General features: G+C 43.3%; 1 protein-coding gene across 5 annotated transcripts; it reads right to left on the reverse strand.

Annotated features, from left to right (window-relative positions):
* Positions 1–49: 49 nt before the first annotated feature.
* Positions 50–9077, reverse strand: fosb (FBJ murine osteosarcoma viral oncogene homolog B). Of its 5 annotated transcripts, none has more exons than XM_071927906.2 (6): positions 8838–9077; positions 8245–8432; positions 6549–6932; positions 6202–6309; positions 5324–5668; positions 50–4149 (listed from the first exon to the last, which is right to left on the reverse strand). In XM_071927906.2, the coding sequence occupies exons 1-6, from the start codon at positions 8899–8901 to the stop codon at positions 4096–4098; spliced, it is 1143 nt and encodes a 380-aa protein (XP_071784007.1). In that variant the 5' UTR covers positions 8902–9077; the 3' UTR covers positions 50–4095. The 5 variants fall into 5 exon arrangements, with proteins under 5 accessions (XP_071784007.1, XP_071784006.1, XP_071784004.1 ...); XM_071927905.2 differs by having other exon boundaries at positions 50–5166; XM_071927903.2 differs by having other exon boundaries at positions 50–5668; positions 6579–6932.
* Positions 9078–11828: the final 2751 nt, after the last annotated feature.

Genomic DNA, 11828 nt, shown 5'->3' on the forward strand with positions numbered 1-11828 from the left:
TATCTCAAAGCTTAATCAAGGTCAAGCTTTTAAAAGAAAGAGACATAAACCTTATAATATGTTGTTTATTAATGTCATTTCTTCACAATTCGGAAATGAATGACAATAGGCCTGACCATCATTAAAGGAGACAGCTCACTCAGCTTTCGCAGTCTATAAACAGTGAGAAAAGAACCCCTTTATCATGTAAACTTTAATAGGATAGCAAAAAGGGCCAGAAGCTGAAAGAGGGAGACAGAACATCAGCAAAATAGAGCAAGAATTGCAAAAGCAACATCTGGGCAGATTTGCCGTATAGTTTGGTCCACGTCAAGAGTAAAAACCAATGTCAGTGAAGATTATAGGGAAAGTGAACAGTATAGTGGCATGTGCAGAAAATGAATGAGTTACATTTAATGAAATATGCATTGAACAGATACACATGTAGTTATTAGAGCACCTTCATGAGCTAGTTAAGTAAACATCTATGGGCCCTAAATGACATCAATGCGACAATGTCACACCTACATCCTCCAGAATAAGGTTTGTTTGGGCCTTTCACCCAAAATGTATCACATTTAAATTCATATATATATTTTCTGTCTCTATTTCTAATTGTGACAAATTGAAACCTTTGCTTCACAGAGAGAGAAAATATATTTGAAATATACATAATTACAAAAAGTGATGAAACTTTGATTAAAGGCATGGGTTGGAGAAGAAGCAATGGCTCCTTTGAAATGAAATGAAAGAACCTTGGTAATGTCTACACACAACAAAAAAAGAAAAGAAAAACAATATTTTTGAGATAATTTGTAATAGATAATTTCTTCATAAGGATGCCATCTCAAAAGGTCATTAGCTATGATCTGATCTATGAAGTAAATGTTACAAAAGTAGTATGAATAACTATCAATATTTTAACAAGCATTGATAATTAAAGCAATACATCATCACATTGGACATACTGTAGTAGCAGAGAAAGTGTCAGTTTGAGCACTGTGTGATCTTCAGATGATTTGCTACATAATGTTTATCCAAGCGGATAATAAGTATTGCATTTCATACATGGCAAAATAAAAAGTCAGAACCTGTGGGACTCGTGGAAAAATAGAAATACATAATAACATTCAACCCATGATAGAAAAATAGGAAAAGATCTTGTTCAATTAACCCTGTCTTGTCTGTTATAAGGGCAGACTGTCTCTCTTACCACTACTAGTTAAAAATTTCTCTTTCTTTCATCTTTCCTTTTCCCTCTATGCCACCCTCCCCCAATTCCTCAGAAAGCTTCAGTGATTGTATTGTAAAAGGTGAGGACAGATTTGCCAGTGTGACATAACAACAAAAACCTTCAAAATAAAATTAAGGCAAAGAAATTAAGGGAAAGAGTGAGCATAAGGAAATGTGACTGGGAGTGATCAATGACAATGGTGTTTGCAGTGCAGGTACAGTACAAAGGCCCTCTGAGATCTGTATATCACACCTAGTAATTTAGCAGGCAATTGATTATTATATTAAACTTCAATGAAATCAGAGTGACCTGCTTCCAGAGCTTCTGCTGCTGGGAATTCACAAAATCAACGTATCACTGGCTTCCATGTGGAAAAAAGAGTCCTGACAGGACGATTCAAGCAGTGTGTTCTTTTGTCTGGAGCCTCAGTGATAGCTATGTGTAATCTTCCACAATGTGAAATTGCCTCATCATTATCAGGACATATCATATACTATAAGTAGCACCACAAAAATCTATGTACATGAGAACTAATGAATATGTGTTATGCTTATTCTGACACCAGAACACATTCTTATCACATTTGCTTTTGGAGAAAATTCAAACGGCATCTTCAACATCTGTACAAATATATCGGCCTTATTCAAGAACAGTAAAAAACAATGAGGTCTGTCCTTTTTCTGACCACCTAGAGCCACATTTGAACAAGAAAACTTATAGCATTAAGCTTGACATTTTTTTTTTAATAAAAATGTTTATTTACTGAAAATAAAACTCTTAACTAGCAAATACAATCACAAGAAATTTCATCTCAATCTCTATGCTTGACTACATGGCTGCTTGAGTACAGGAATGGAGAAACTCTAACATGATAATGTTGATTATGTTGATTATCCTTCAAATACACAATTCAATTGAGAAATGACTATGTTACTGAGTGATATGTTTATACTGGACAAAAATATGCATACTGGGTTTTCAATACTCTGTCCTTAAATGAAACAGTTAAGTCATTATGTTGTAGTCGCAACACTTTTAATATGCATCTTGACATTCAGTTATACTAGTTTTCCTCATTTTGAGTCTGATAAGTATCAAGTGGCATTGAGTCTAGGTGTCAGTAGCTTTGGGACAGACCTCACAGAGAAAAACAAACAAAACAAAGGCAATAGCACAACCTTCTAACACCATCATAAACAATACATTTAATGTGTCCTGGATAGTGCTTTATACTGTTTATAAAACATATAAATACACGTGGATAGAGGCAGTGACATCGTGCTTCATGTTGAGGGACAGGGGAGTACTTTAAGTTTATTATAGTTTTTTGTTCTTTTAGAAAAATATCCATTTTAAAACTAACCTCAATAACACCTCGTCTTGTTCTTCATTGACAAAAATATCCTATTTAGATCTGCAAACATTCATACTTTACAATCATGGTACATACACTTATATATACATGTTTCCTGTATATATGTATATGCATATAGGCTTACAATTAGATTTTTTGACACAGAAAAACTTTCATAGTGCACAACATGCCTCTGAAGTTGCCAAATGAAAATACAATAAAATAATGAAACAATAATAGTTACAATAATAATAGTAACAGTTATGAGGAAATATCCCTATAAAAAACAAAAAACAAAACAAAACAAGAAACTTTGGCAGCAACAGTACAAGTGAAAGCAGAGGTCAACGCAAAACAATCAAACAAACAAACACAAAACAAAAAATATATTTAACAATTCTCACTCAAACATATAGGAAAATAAATTGTACAAATTCACAGGCAAAGAAAGGACGCTCACTCCACGGTATCACCCCACATTTCGTCCCCTCCGTTTCCAGGTCTTGCTTTGTGCTCACTCACCACATCAACCTCAATAAAGAAAGAAATAAACGGGCCAGGTGGCTCTGAGTGGACGCACTCACAATAAAATGCACCCCCGCCTGGTTTCCACTGAGGGAACAGGCTGAGGCACAGAGACCACTGAACCCGATGCTTAGAGGTTGTCTGAATCACTAAAAAAACGTCTCTCCTCTAAATAAAGGCATTTGGTTCACATCTGGACGATTCTACGGAGCTAACGGACCCAACGGACCCGCCGAGTCTCAGAAAAGCTCCGCGTCAAACAACGGCATCCCAATTCGACAGACATTACTTGTTATAACCACCTGATGAAGTCGTTTTCTCAAAGGTTACACTCACTACATAAATCCCGAATAAACGACAGAAAATACTTGATGACAAAACAAGGAGTTGGTACGCTGCAACAAAACATTGTCTGTAACTTCAATTCAGAGACTTGAAAGCGATAGTGTGAATATGCGCGCGTGTGGGCCCGGGGCGTTGAGGCTTTGTGGTATGGAGGTGGTATTACGCAGGGTAAGAAGTGAGAGGTCACCCGTCCACACAGTTGGCAAGAGCAGGAGTTTTTTTTTTTTTTTTTTTTTTTTGCTTTGTTTTCAACATTTGGTTCCAAAGATCGATGGCTAAAGGTGGGATTCATCCTTTCTCCATCGCCCCTCCATCAGAGTCTCTCCACCTTGGCTTGATCTCCTTTCCTTCCCTGCCCACTCTCCCTCCATCCTCATTCCACCAGCAGCATCACACCACAAGTTGTGTCTAATCTTCATCTTTGAACATCCAACAATGGCTCAGCAGAAGACAGTGGCATCCGTCTTGCAATTTGTGTTCATCAATCAGACTGTTTACAATTGCGTCTTTGTGCGTGCGTAAGAGTATTTGGCTGCTGTTCACCGTAAAAAGGATCCGCTTGGAGCAATGCGCTCCAAAAAAGGCTCTTCTGTATGGGGGGTTGCGTCCATGTCCGTGTGAGAGGGGGTGCAAAGGGACGTGTTAGATGGGCCGGCATTCACTCAAGGTCCCAGGGGCTGGAAGGGGTCTTCGGGCTCTCAGGGGTCGAAGACTTCAGAGAGAGGGAGAGACACAGAGACAGAAGAGGAGAAACAAGAGATGGGTAGAGATGGGACGCATGGTAGGCAGGCAGACGGCAGAAGAACTTTAAAACGAGAGCAGACGGCAGAAGAACTTTAAAACGAGAGCAGACGGCAGAAGAACTTTAAAAAACGAGAGGAGAAAGCACAAGATATAGCGGAGGCTGTGTGATGCAGATCCCCAACTTGTCAAGTCCCAGCAAATGAAGAAGCAGAGCGAGTCGAGCGGATGAAGGGGGGGAGAGGTGAGCGAGAGGTCAGCAGTCTGTCCCCCCGCGAGAAAAGACCCTGAACAAAGTGTCCTTCTTCCCTATTTCAGCTTTGCACAAATACATTCAGCATGAAGAAGAGGGGAGAAAGGGATGGAAAAGGATGAGAGCAAGAGCACTGGGAAGGGGTGACCGACAGAGGGAACGAGGTGGGGGCATAGGTGCTTGTGGGATTGTAAGGTGAGCTTGTGGTATTTTACTCAATGCGCTGTACATGTAAAAGATTGAAAGTATTTATTGTGAATCAAGCTATCTGTTTAGCCAGAGCGCTTAAGATTGGCAACTTGGACAGCCTGTGTTTTGTGACTCAGTTTGTATTCACTTATCTTGTCCAGTTGCATATCATAAAAACAATAAATGTCTCATTGTCTATGCTAAATGTTAAATGATAGATACTGATCTAATTTAATCTGTGTTATGTGCAATTATCTGTTTGTATGGCTCTTTATTGGAATGCATGTCAGTATGTGTAAACTTTAACCCAATCGGATGCAAGTGATTGTTTTTTTTGTTTTTTTGCTGAATCTGAGAGACTGATTGGTACTGTGCATGTACTTGCCTCAGCCTCTACCTCCAGCGAGCATAATGTATGTGCATGTTGATAAGTGTGCGCGTGTCTGTCGGTCAGTCAGAGCGCCAGCAGCGAAGGCGAGTTCAGGGAATCAGATGACTGCTCGCTACTGCTGTTCCGCTGGTTGGCGCTGACCCCGCAGGCTCCCTCTGGGTAGGTGAACACAAATGAAGATGTGTATGAGGGGTTGTAGCTGCCAGTGGCCGCAACGCCATGGTTACCACCACCACCACTGTCGCTGGCCATAAGGCACGGCCCGCCAGGTGTCGGCTCACTTGAGCCATAGAAAGAACTAGAAAACGCTACCTCCTGCATTATCCCTGGCTGAGGCTGCTGCTGGACTTGCTGCTGCTGAACCGGCGGCTGGGACTGTGTGGAGGCCGGATGGGCTGTGTAGGCGGGAGGCAGATAGAAAGAGTCTTCCTTCACAGTCAAGCCCACAATGGAGACAGGCGGTTGTAGGGTCTGGGGAGGGAGCTGGGACGGGACTGGAGGGAGCTGGGCTGAGCCCTGCGGAGGCTGCTCCTGGTACAGGATCTTACAGCTCGGCTGGTGTGCCACCAGGACAAACTCCAGACGCTCCTTCTCTTTCTGCAGCTCAGAGATCTCAGCCTCCAGCTCTGCCTTCTCCTCCTCCAGTATGTCTGTCTCCTGCGGGGGAGAGGAGGACAGGAGCAGAAACAGAGAACGAAAGAAACAGGGGCGAGGAGACAGGTGAAATGGAGAGGGACACAGACAAAGGAAAGAGTAAGGTAGAGGAGGGAAAAAGATGCGCAGCAGAGAGAGAGGGGATGGGATGGTTAGATAAACAGAAGTTCTGCTTCAATATTTGTGGAGGTGGATGCATCTATCCCAATAGAAATGCCTTGCAAAACAAGTTCCTCACCTACAGCTAGATATACAGTATATAAGGCAGCTTATATAAGAGCTCATTAATTAGGCCATAAATATTGTAGGCACAATAGTCTATCTTCAGAACTATAATTATCTTCCCCACAACTAAACATCCAATTACGATTACCTCTCTCTTACACACACACAGACACACAGACACACACACACACCCCCACACACACACACACACACACACTCATTAACACAAACCGCCATGCTATGGGGGGTAACATAAAGCATGCAATTATGATCATTATTCATTCTGACAGTTATAACAGGGCCAAGCTCACCGACTGCAGTCTATCTGTGAGTTCTCTCCGCCGGTTTCGGCATTTGGCGGCGGCCAGCTTGTTTCTCTCTCGCCGAACACGCCTCTTCTCCTCCTCCTCTGGAGTTAGCTACGATGAAGACAGAAAACAAAAAGGATTAGGATAAACATGTCGTCCTTGTTCTTATTGAGAATGGAGTTACTTTGAAGTATAACAGATTAAATTTGATGTTTCATCAATTCTGGATCCTGGTTAATCCTGGATCTGATACTTATGATGTCTATATGAGTAATATGAGATAACCAAGTACACATAGTGTGTATGGCATGCATGGGCCACAAACAAACCGTTCAAGCACACACACTTACTAACACACCAACATCTCCATCGTCACTCACAGACTCTTCTCGAGTACGGCGGCTACGGGTGCGGGACTGGCGAATGGGACCTGGTGCTGGCCCAGGAGTGTCTGAGCTCGGAGGAGTGAAACCAGCGCCTGAGGAGTAACTGGGGCCCGGCATGTCATACGGGTCCACCAGTGACACCGGCTGGGTCATGGTGGAGGTGCCAGCGGCCCCGCTCTGTCCAGGGGCCTGGGAGGAGATAAGGGTCGGCTGTACCATCCACTGCAGGTCCTGGCTGGTGGTGATGGCAGTGACAGTGGGCACGAACGAGCCGGGCATCTCCCCTCCGCCGCTGCCCCCCGGCCCGCTGCCCACACTGCTTAACCCGCCTCCAGTTGACACACACTCCTGTGCAGGAGACAAGTAGAGGGTTTTAAAAACAATAAGGCTATGTACCTCAGCAACACAAACACATACACAAACAGAGGCAGAAATACAGGCACGCACAAGCTGATGTGCTGGCTGTTTGGATGAGTTTCCTTAATCTGAATGCCTGTCATTTTTATTGAACTAAATGTAGCCATCAAGCCAACCACACCAGATTAAGCAGATTTAAAGCTATGGAACAAATAATGGCAGCATACTTCTTGGAATACTAAAAGTTTATCTTGCAGAGAAAGGCCTGTGTGTTACTTAGTCCCTGTGTCTTAACTTTTTCCACGTTTCAGTATAATAATAGACTGAGAAGCCCAAATCTGTCCCAGGTCTTTTCTGCTTTATTTAGACCCGAGGCGGGCGGTGATGATGCCAAAACGAGTATCGACTTTCATTAATATTCATATAAAAGCGTGTAAGGCATTGGGACAGGCGGCTCTGAAGCAGCCGGATGAACCAATCATATCTCTCGAAAGCATCTCCCCTCCTTCTTCCTCCTCCCCCGTCACACCCCCGGTGTTCCCCTTAGCAACGCGACGTAACACTCCAAAATAGAACGCATTTACGTCACGGCGAAAGAAGAGAGAGCGTGGAGAGAACCGAGCAGGGGCAGGGCTTCGGCGCTGACGTAGGAGAGTTCCAGGGCTTTGTCATCCGTTCTGCGGCATGCTGTAAACCTACCACGTTGCCATAGCCTGACTCAGACAGCCGCTGCATGCAAGGCTCACCGGGGCTACTACTGTGAATTTCAGCAGTCAAGGACGAGCTTGTTAGTGGCGATGGCAGCACACAGTTCGCTGATACACATAGCGGGGAATCATTTTAGCGTTATCGGTCAATGAACAGTAAGTGTATAGCCTATTTAGCCTATTGTACCCACAACGATAATGGCATTCAGTTATCTCTGTTGCGATGCTCTAAACACTGCACAGCCCCGGTCACCACAATAAACAGCAGTGGTATTTGCAACGCGTTTGCAAAAGCATGTGCTCTATATTAAGGCATAGGCTATGTGACTGTAATAACATAAGTAAATCTGACACATATGCACAGATATATAGCCTAATCAGTGCATGTGATCTCCGACCTTAAGTATGGACAGACCTGTTGCATTTATGGACAAGCAAGCAAGCAAATAGATTTAACAAGTTAACAATTCTTATTCTATTCAGTGGCGACCGCTCGTCTCGGTCACGGTCTATTGCAAACATGGATACAAGCTATATTCTGCTATACAGGCTTTATACAGGCTGTACTCTGCCATAATAATATAACCATAACTTACCTGTGGAGCACTGGTGGTAGGCGGGCTCCCGAAGGAGTCCACGGAGGAAAGGTACTGGGACTCTATGGATGGAGAAGAACTTCCACGGGATCCGCTGTCGAGGTCTCCGGGGAACCCTTGGTACATGTCCCCGAAGGGGCCGAGAGAGAGCGAGACACCTACAGTTCCCGGAGAGAGCGCGATGTCACCTGCAGCGGCAGGGCAGCGGCACACACAAGATTACAATACTGTTGGGAGAGAATGACTGGAGTTATATAGGCTAGCTCAGCTGCAATGGTATTTCCACAGGCCGGTGGGCTATAGGCGATGCTGTCAAAGGTTTGCTATCATTTGCCGGCTGTTAGCCTTGTCTGCTATGAGTCAGCCGGGATTTGCTTCACCGGGTTTTGCCCCTGTTCGGTAGCAAGTTGGCTCTGTTTACAAAACGGGGCAACCGATTGGCCTTTCACCTCTTCGCCCGTAAAAAAAACAACCAGGTAGGCTACTGTAACAACCCCTGTATTTGAACAAGCTACGGCTAGCATTACACACTTGGGAGTTATAGTTAAGTTATAGAACAGCCAAAATGAAGGACCCATATGAAGTCAACTTACCGTTGCTAGTCTTTTTAATATTCCCCGGTAAAATGCTCTTGGTGTCTTTCCAAAAAAGTTGCATGAAGAAGGTAATCCAGTTCCCCGTGTAGGGAAAGTGTCCTATTCCAGATGTTACAAACTCCCTCGTTTAACTTCAGATCCTAGAAGCTTTCTCCTTTATCCGTTAATCAAACACACGGTTATAGATCCATGTAAAGTCTGCGCTGCACTGAGGGACGTTAGTATCACAGTCCACAGTAGCAGATCTTGTCTTATGAATGAATCCATCCTCCTCGAGTACAACCAAGGCATTTCTAGTCCCGCCTCGGAGTTCCGCTGACGTACGTGCCCATATATGGGGTTGTGCCTCGGTGTTGTGTTTGGTATCCTTGGTGACGTTGAGGGAATCCCTCTCCCACTGAAACGGACTAGAAGCTTACCTCGCGGACGGATAATAATAGATTTTTTTTACTATCATAGCCACGAGATATTTCTCACCGTCTGACAATTTCTGAGAGGAAATTTCAAGAACTTCTCGTTGCTATATGTGGAAAGTATCTATTTTAAAATATCTATCTACACGTGTCCATCTATAATGGAACATTGTTTATTTTAGGTCATGGCAGCGTCAAAAAAAATAAATGAAAGAAATCCTGATGCCTATAGGCATCTGGACAATGCTGTTTGGTTCATTCAGTTAGGCCAAACTTAGACCTATTATGTATAAGGTTATACACATCCACCGATTTTTATTTTGATAGTCCTTAGATTATAGAAAGTGATAGAAATATGATATTCACCCTAAGAAAACAGGGACATAACCTACACTATATGAAGTAACATATAGTGGCCATTCCCTGTCCTTGACCTATTTATTATACAACCCCGCAGGTCTTTTGTCGCTCAGGGAAGGAATCCCGTCAAAGGAGGCAAGGGAAATCCTGCTGAGAAGTTTCTCATGGCACGCCCTCGGGAGTCCTCTAAGCTTGACGAGTTCGTACGTTTACAGTGGGGAAAGTGGCCAAGACTAGGCTATATGAACACTCCCTAAAATCAGGATTTTGTTGCGTTAGAGTATAGGCCTATAGGAAATATATTTGATTACATATGGAATTTATGTTGAAAAAAGCTGCTATATTTTGGAAAACAGGTACCCTCAATCCCACCCAATGTATATCCAATTGAAGATTTTAATCAAATTTAAACTTTTATCCACGATTTTGTGTGTGGGAAAGCCTCAATTTCTCAAAGCACAACAGAACAGCAACGGCAGCTTCGTTCAACACAATATAAAAAAAACTCTACCCAGAAAATATGTAAACAGCATTGAGAGACAGTGTGATTCCGACATGGACAGTGGGCAGCAGTGACGGAAATCGGCGCCTGTCATTGCAAACATCACCCAGCCGAGCAGAAAGTGATTCATTATTATAGCCTACACTGCTCGCTGCTCGCGGACGCCAATGGGAATGTGGCAGGTGGGAGGTGGGGGGGCTAAAACGGGCAAATGCGGGAAGACCGGGTGGAAAATCATGAATGAAAAATAAGAAATGGGCCTACGTTTATTATTTGTGATGTCGCAAAATGTCACGGGGCGGGCATGTTGTACACTCGATGTGTGTGTAAAGGCGTGAGGAGAGAAGGAAGAGTTGGGGATAACAACAATTAGTCAGCGCTACAACGTCAGAGACGCGGATCCACGGAGGACGTTATGTCCCGCCTGGGCTGCCGTTACCGGTGCTAAACCGGGATGAGTAACTCAAATCGTCAATTTAACTTCATGGGGAACTACTGAGGTCAATACCTTTATAACGCAGGCGAATCGAAAATAATAGAACACTTGGCAGGGGGTGAGGAGGGATGGAAATAGCTCTGACGGACTAATTTTACTGTATTCATATGCATTCTAACAAATGCACAACTAGGAGCCTCAGCTGTAGACTATCTACAGAAACTAAATGTAGGACAAAACATGAATCTTTTTACTCTAAATACTGCTTAAACACTAGACTTGGTTAGTATTACCACGTAACGAGAATCAAACGGGGATATATAGGCTAATCGAGGTAAAACAACTGGCGGGGAACCATGTGGTATCCTTCCTACCACGAGCCCGCTGCATGTGTGTACAGCGTTCTGTTGCCTTGGATACGCCGTTACATGTCTGACGCAAAGACGTACAAATTTGGTCTTTTTTTGTTATGCCGCCTAGCAACTGGTTGCCGTGGTAACCGGTTCTGAGTGACAGGGAAAAGCAGACAGTAGAGAGAGCGGCCAGCACACAATATGGCTTCCGGATTCTTACTGTGCGTACGGCGTATCTGAGTATACTACGGCGATTGTTGAGGCTGTAATGTCGATACCATGGAGTCAGTTACAAATGTCACTCTTGTACCCGTCAGTGGCTTAATTTGCTGTTCTGCATTTTGTAACATCAGGCAACGTGACAAACTCGAGGAAACGTCGTTATAAGTTTGCTAGAAAAACTCAAGTCTGTCTGTCCTGGCAGTGCAAAATGCACATAAACCCCTTTACGTTAGCAAACGCGACTAAATGATAATAATTCAGCAATGTCTAGCTGTATAGGTTCTTGTTTATTTGGCAGGGTTAGCCAGTAAGCCGATGTGGAAAAAACTTGTTTGCTGAAAAGCTTATTATGTCACCTACTGCTTTACATTGTCGTTAAGTTGTGGGTGGAGAGCAGGCTGGGGCTGTACAGTAAGCTATTGTAACATTTTCATGGATGTTAGATTATGTGACAATTAGCCTACTTAATGCTTAATACTTAATTTAGTAGGCGGAATATATCTGGTAAATACAGCAGTATGAAACACATATCATATTGATCTTCTTATCTATGTCTTGCTGTCTACACCTAAACAATTGTGTTGACCTATTTATGCCTCATGTAGGCTGTGGAGTGGAGACTTCAAATGAGCTTGCAAGGCTCTCTCACGATTTTGCTTCTTGAGAGAGAGAGAGAGATACTGTGTGTCTGTGTGTGTATGT

Source organism: Centroberyx gerrardi, chromosome 6 (assembly GCF_048128805.1).
Source record: "Centroberyx gerrardi isolate f3 chromosome 6, fCenGer3.hap1.cur.20231027, whole genome shotgun sequence".
Classification (NCBI taxonomy): domain Eukaryota; kingdom Metazoa; phylum Chordata; class Actinopteri; order Beryciformes; family Berycidae; genus Centroberyx; species Centroberyx gerrardi.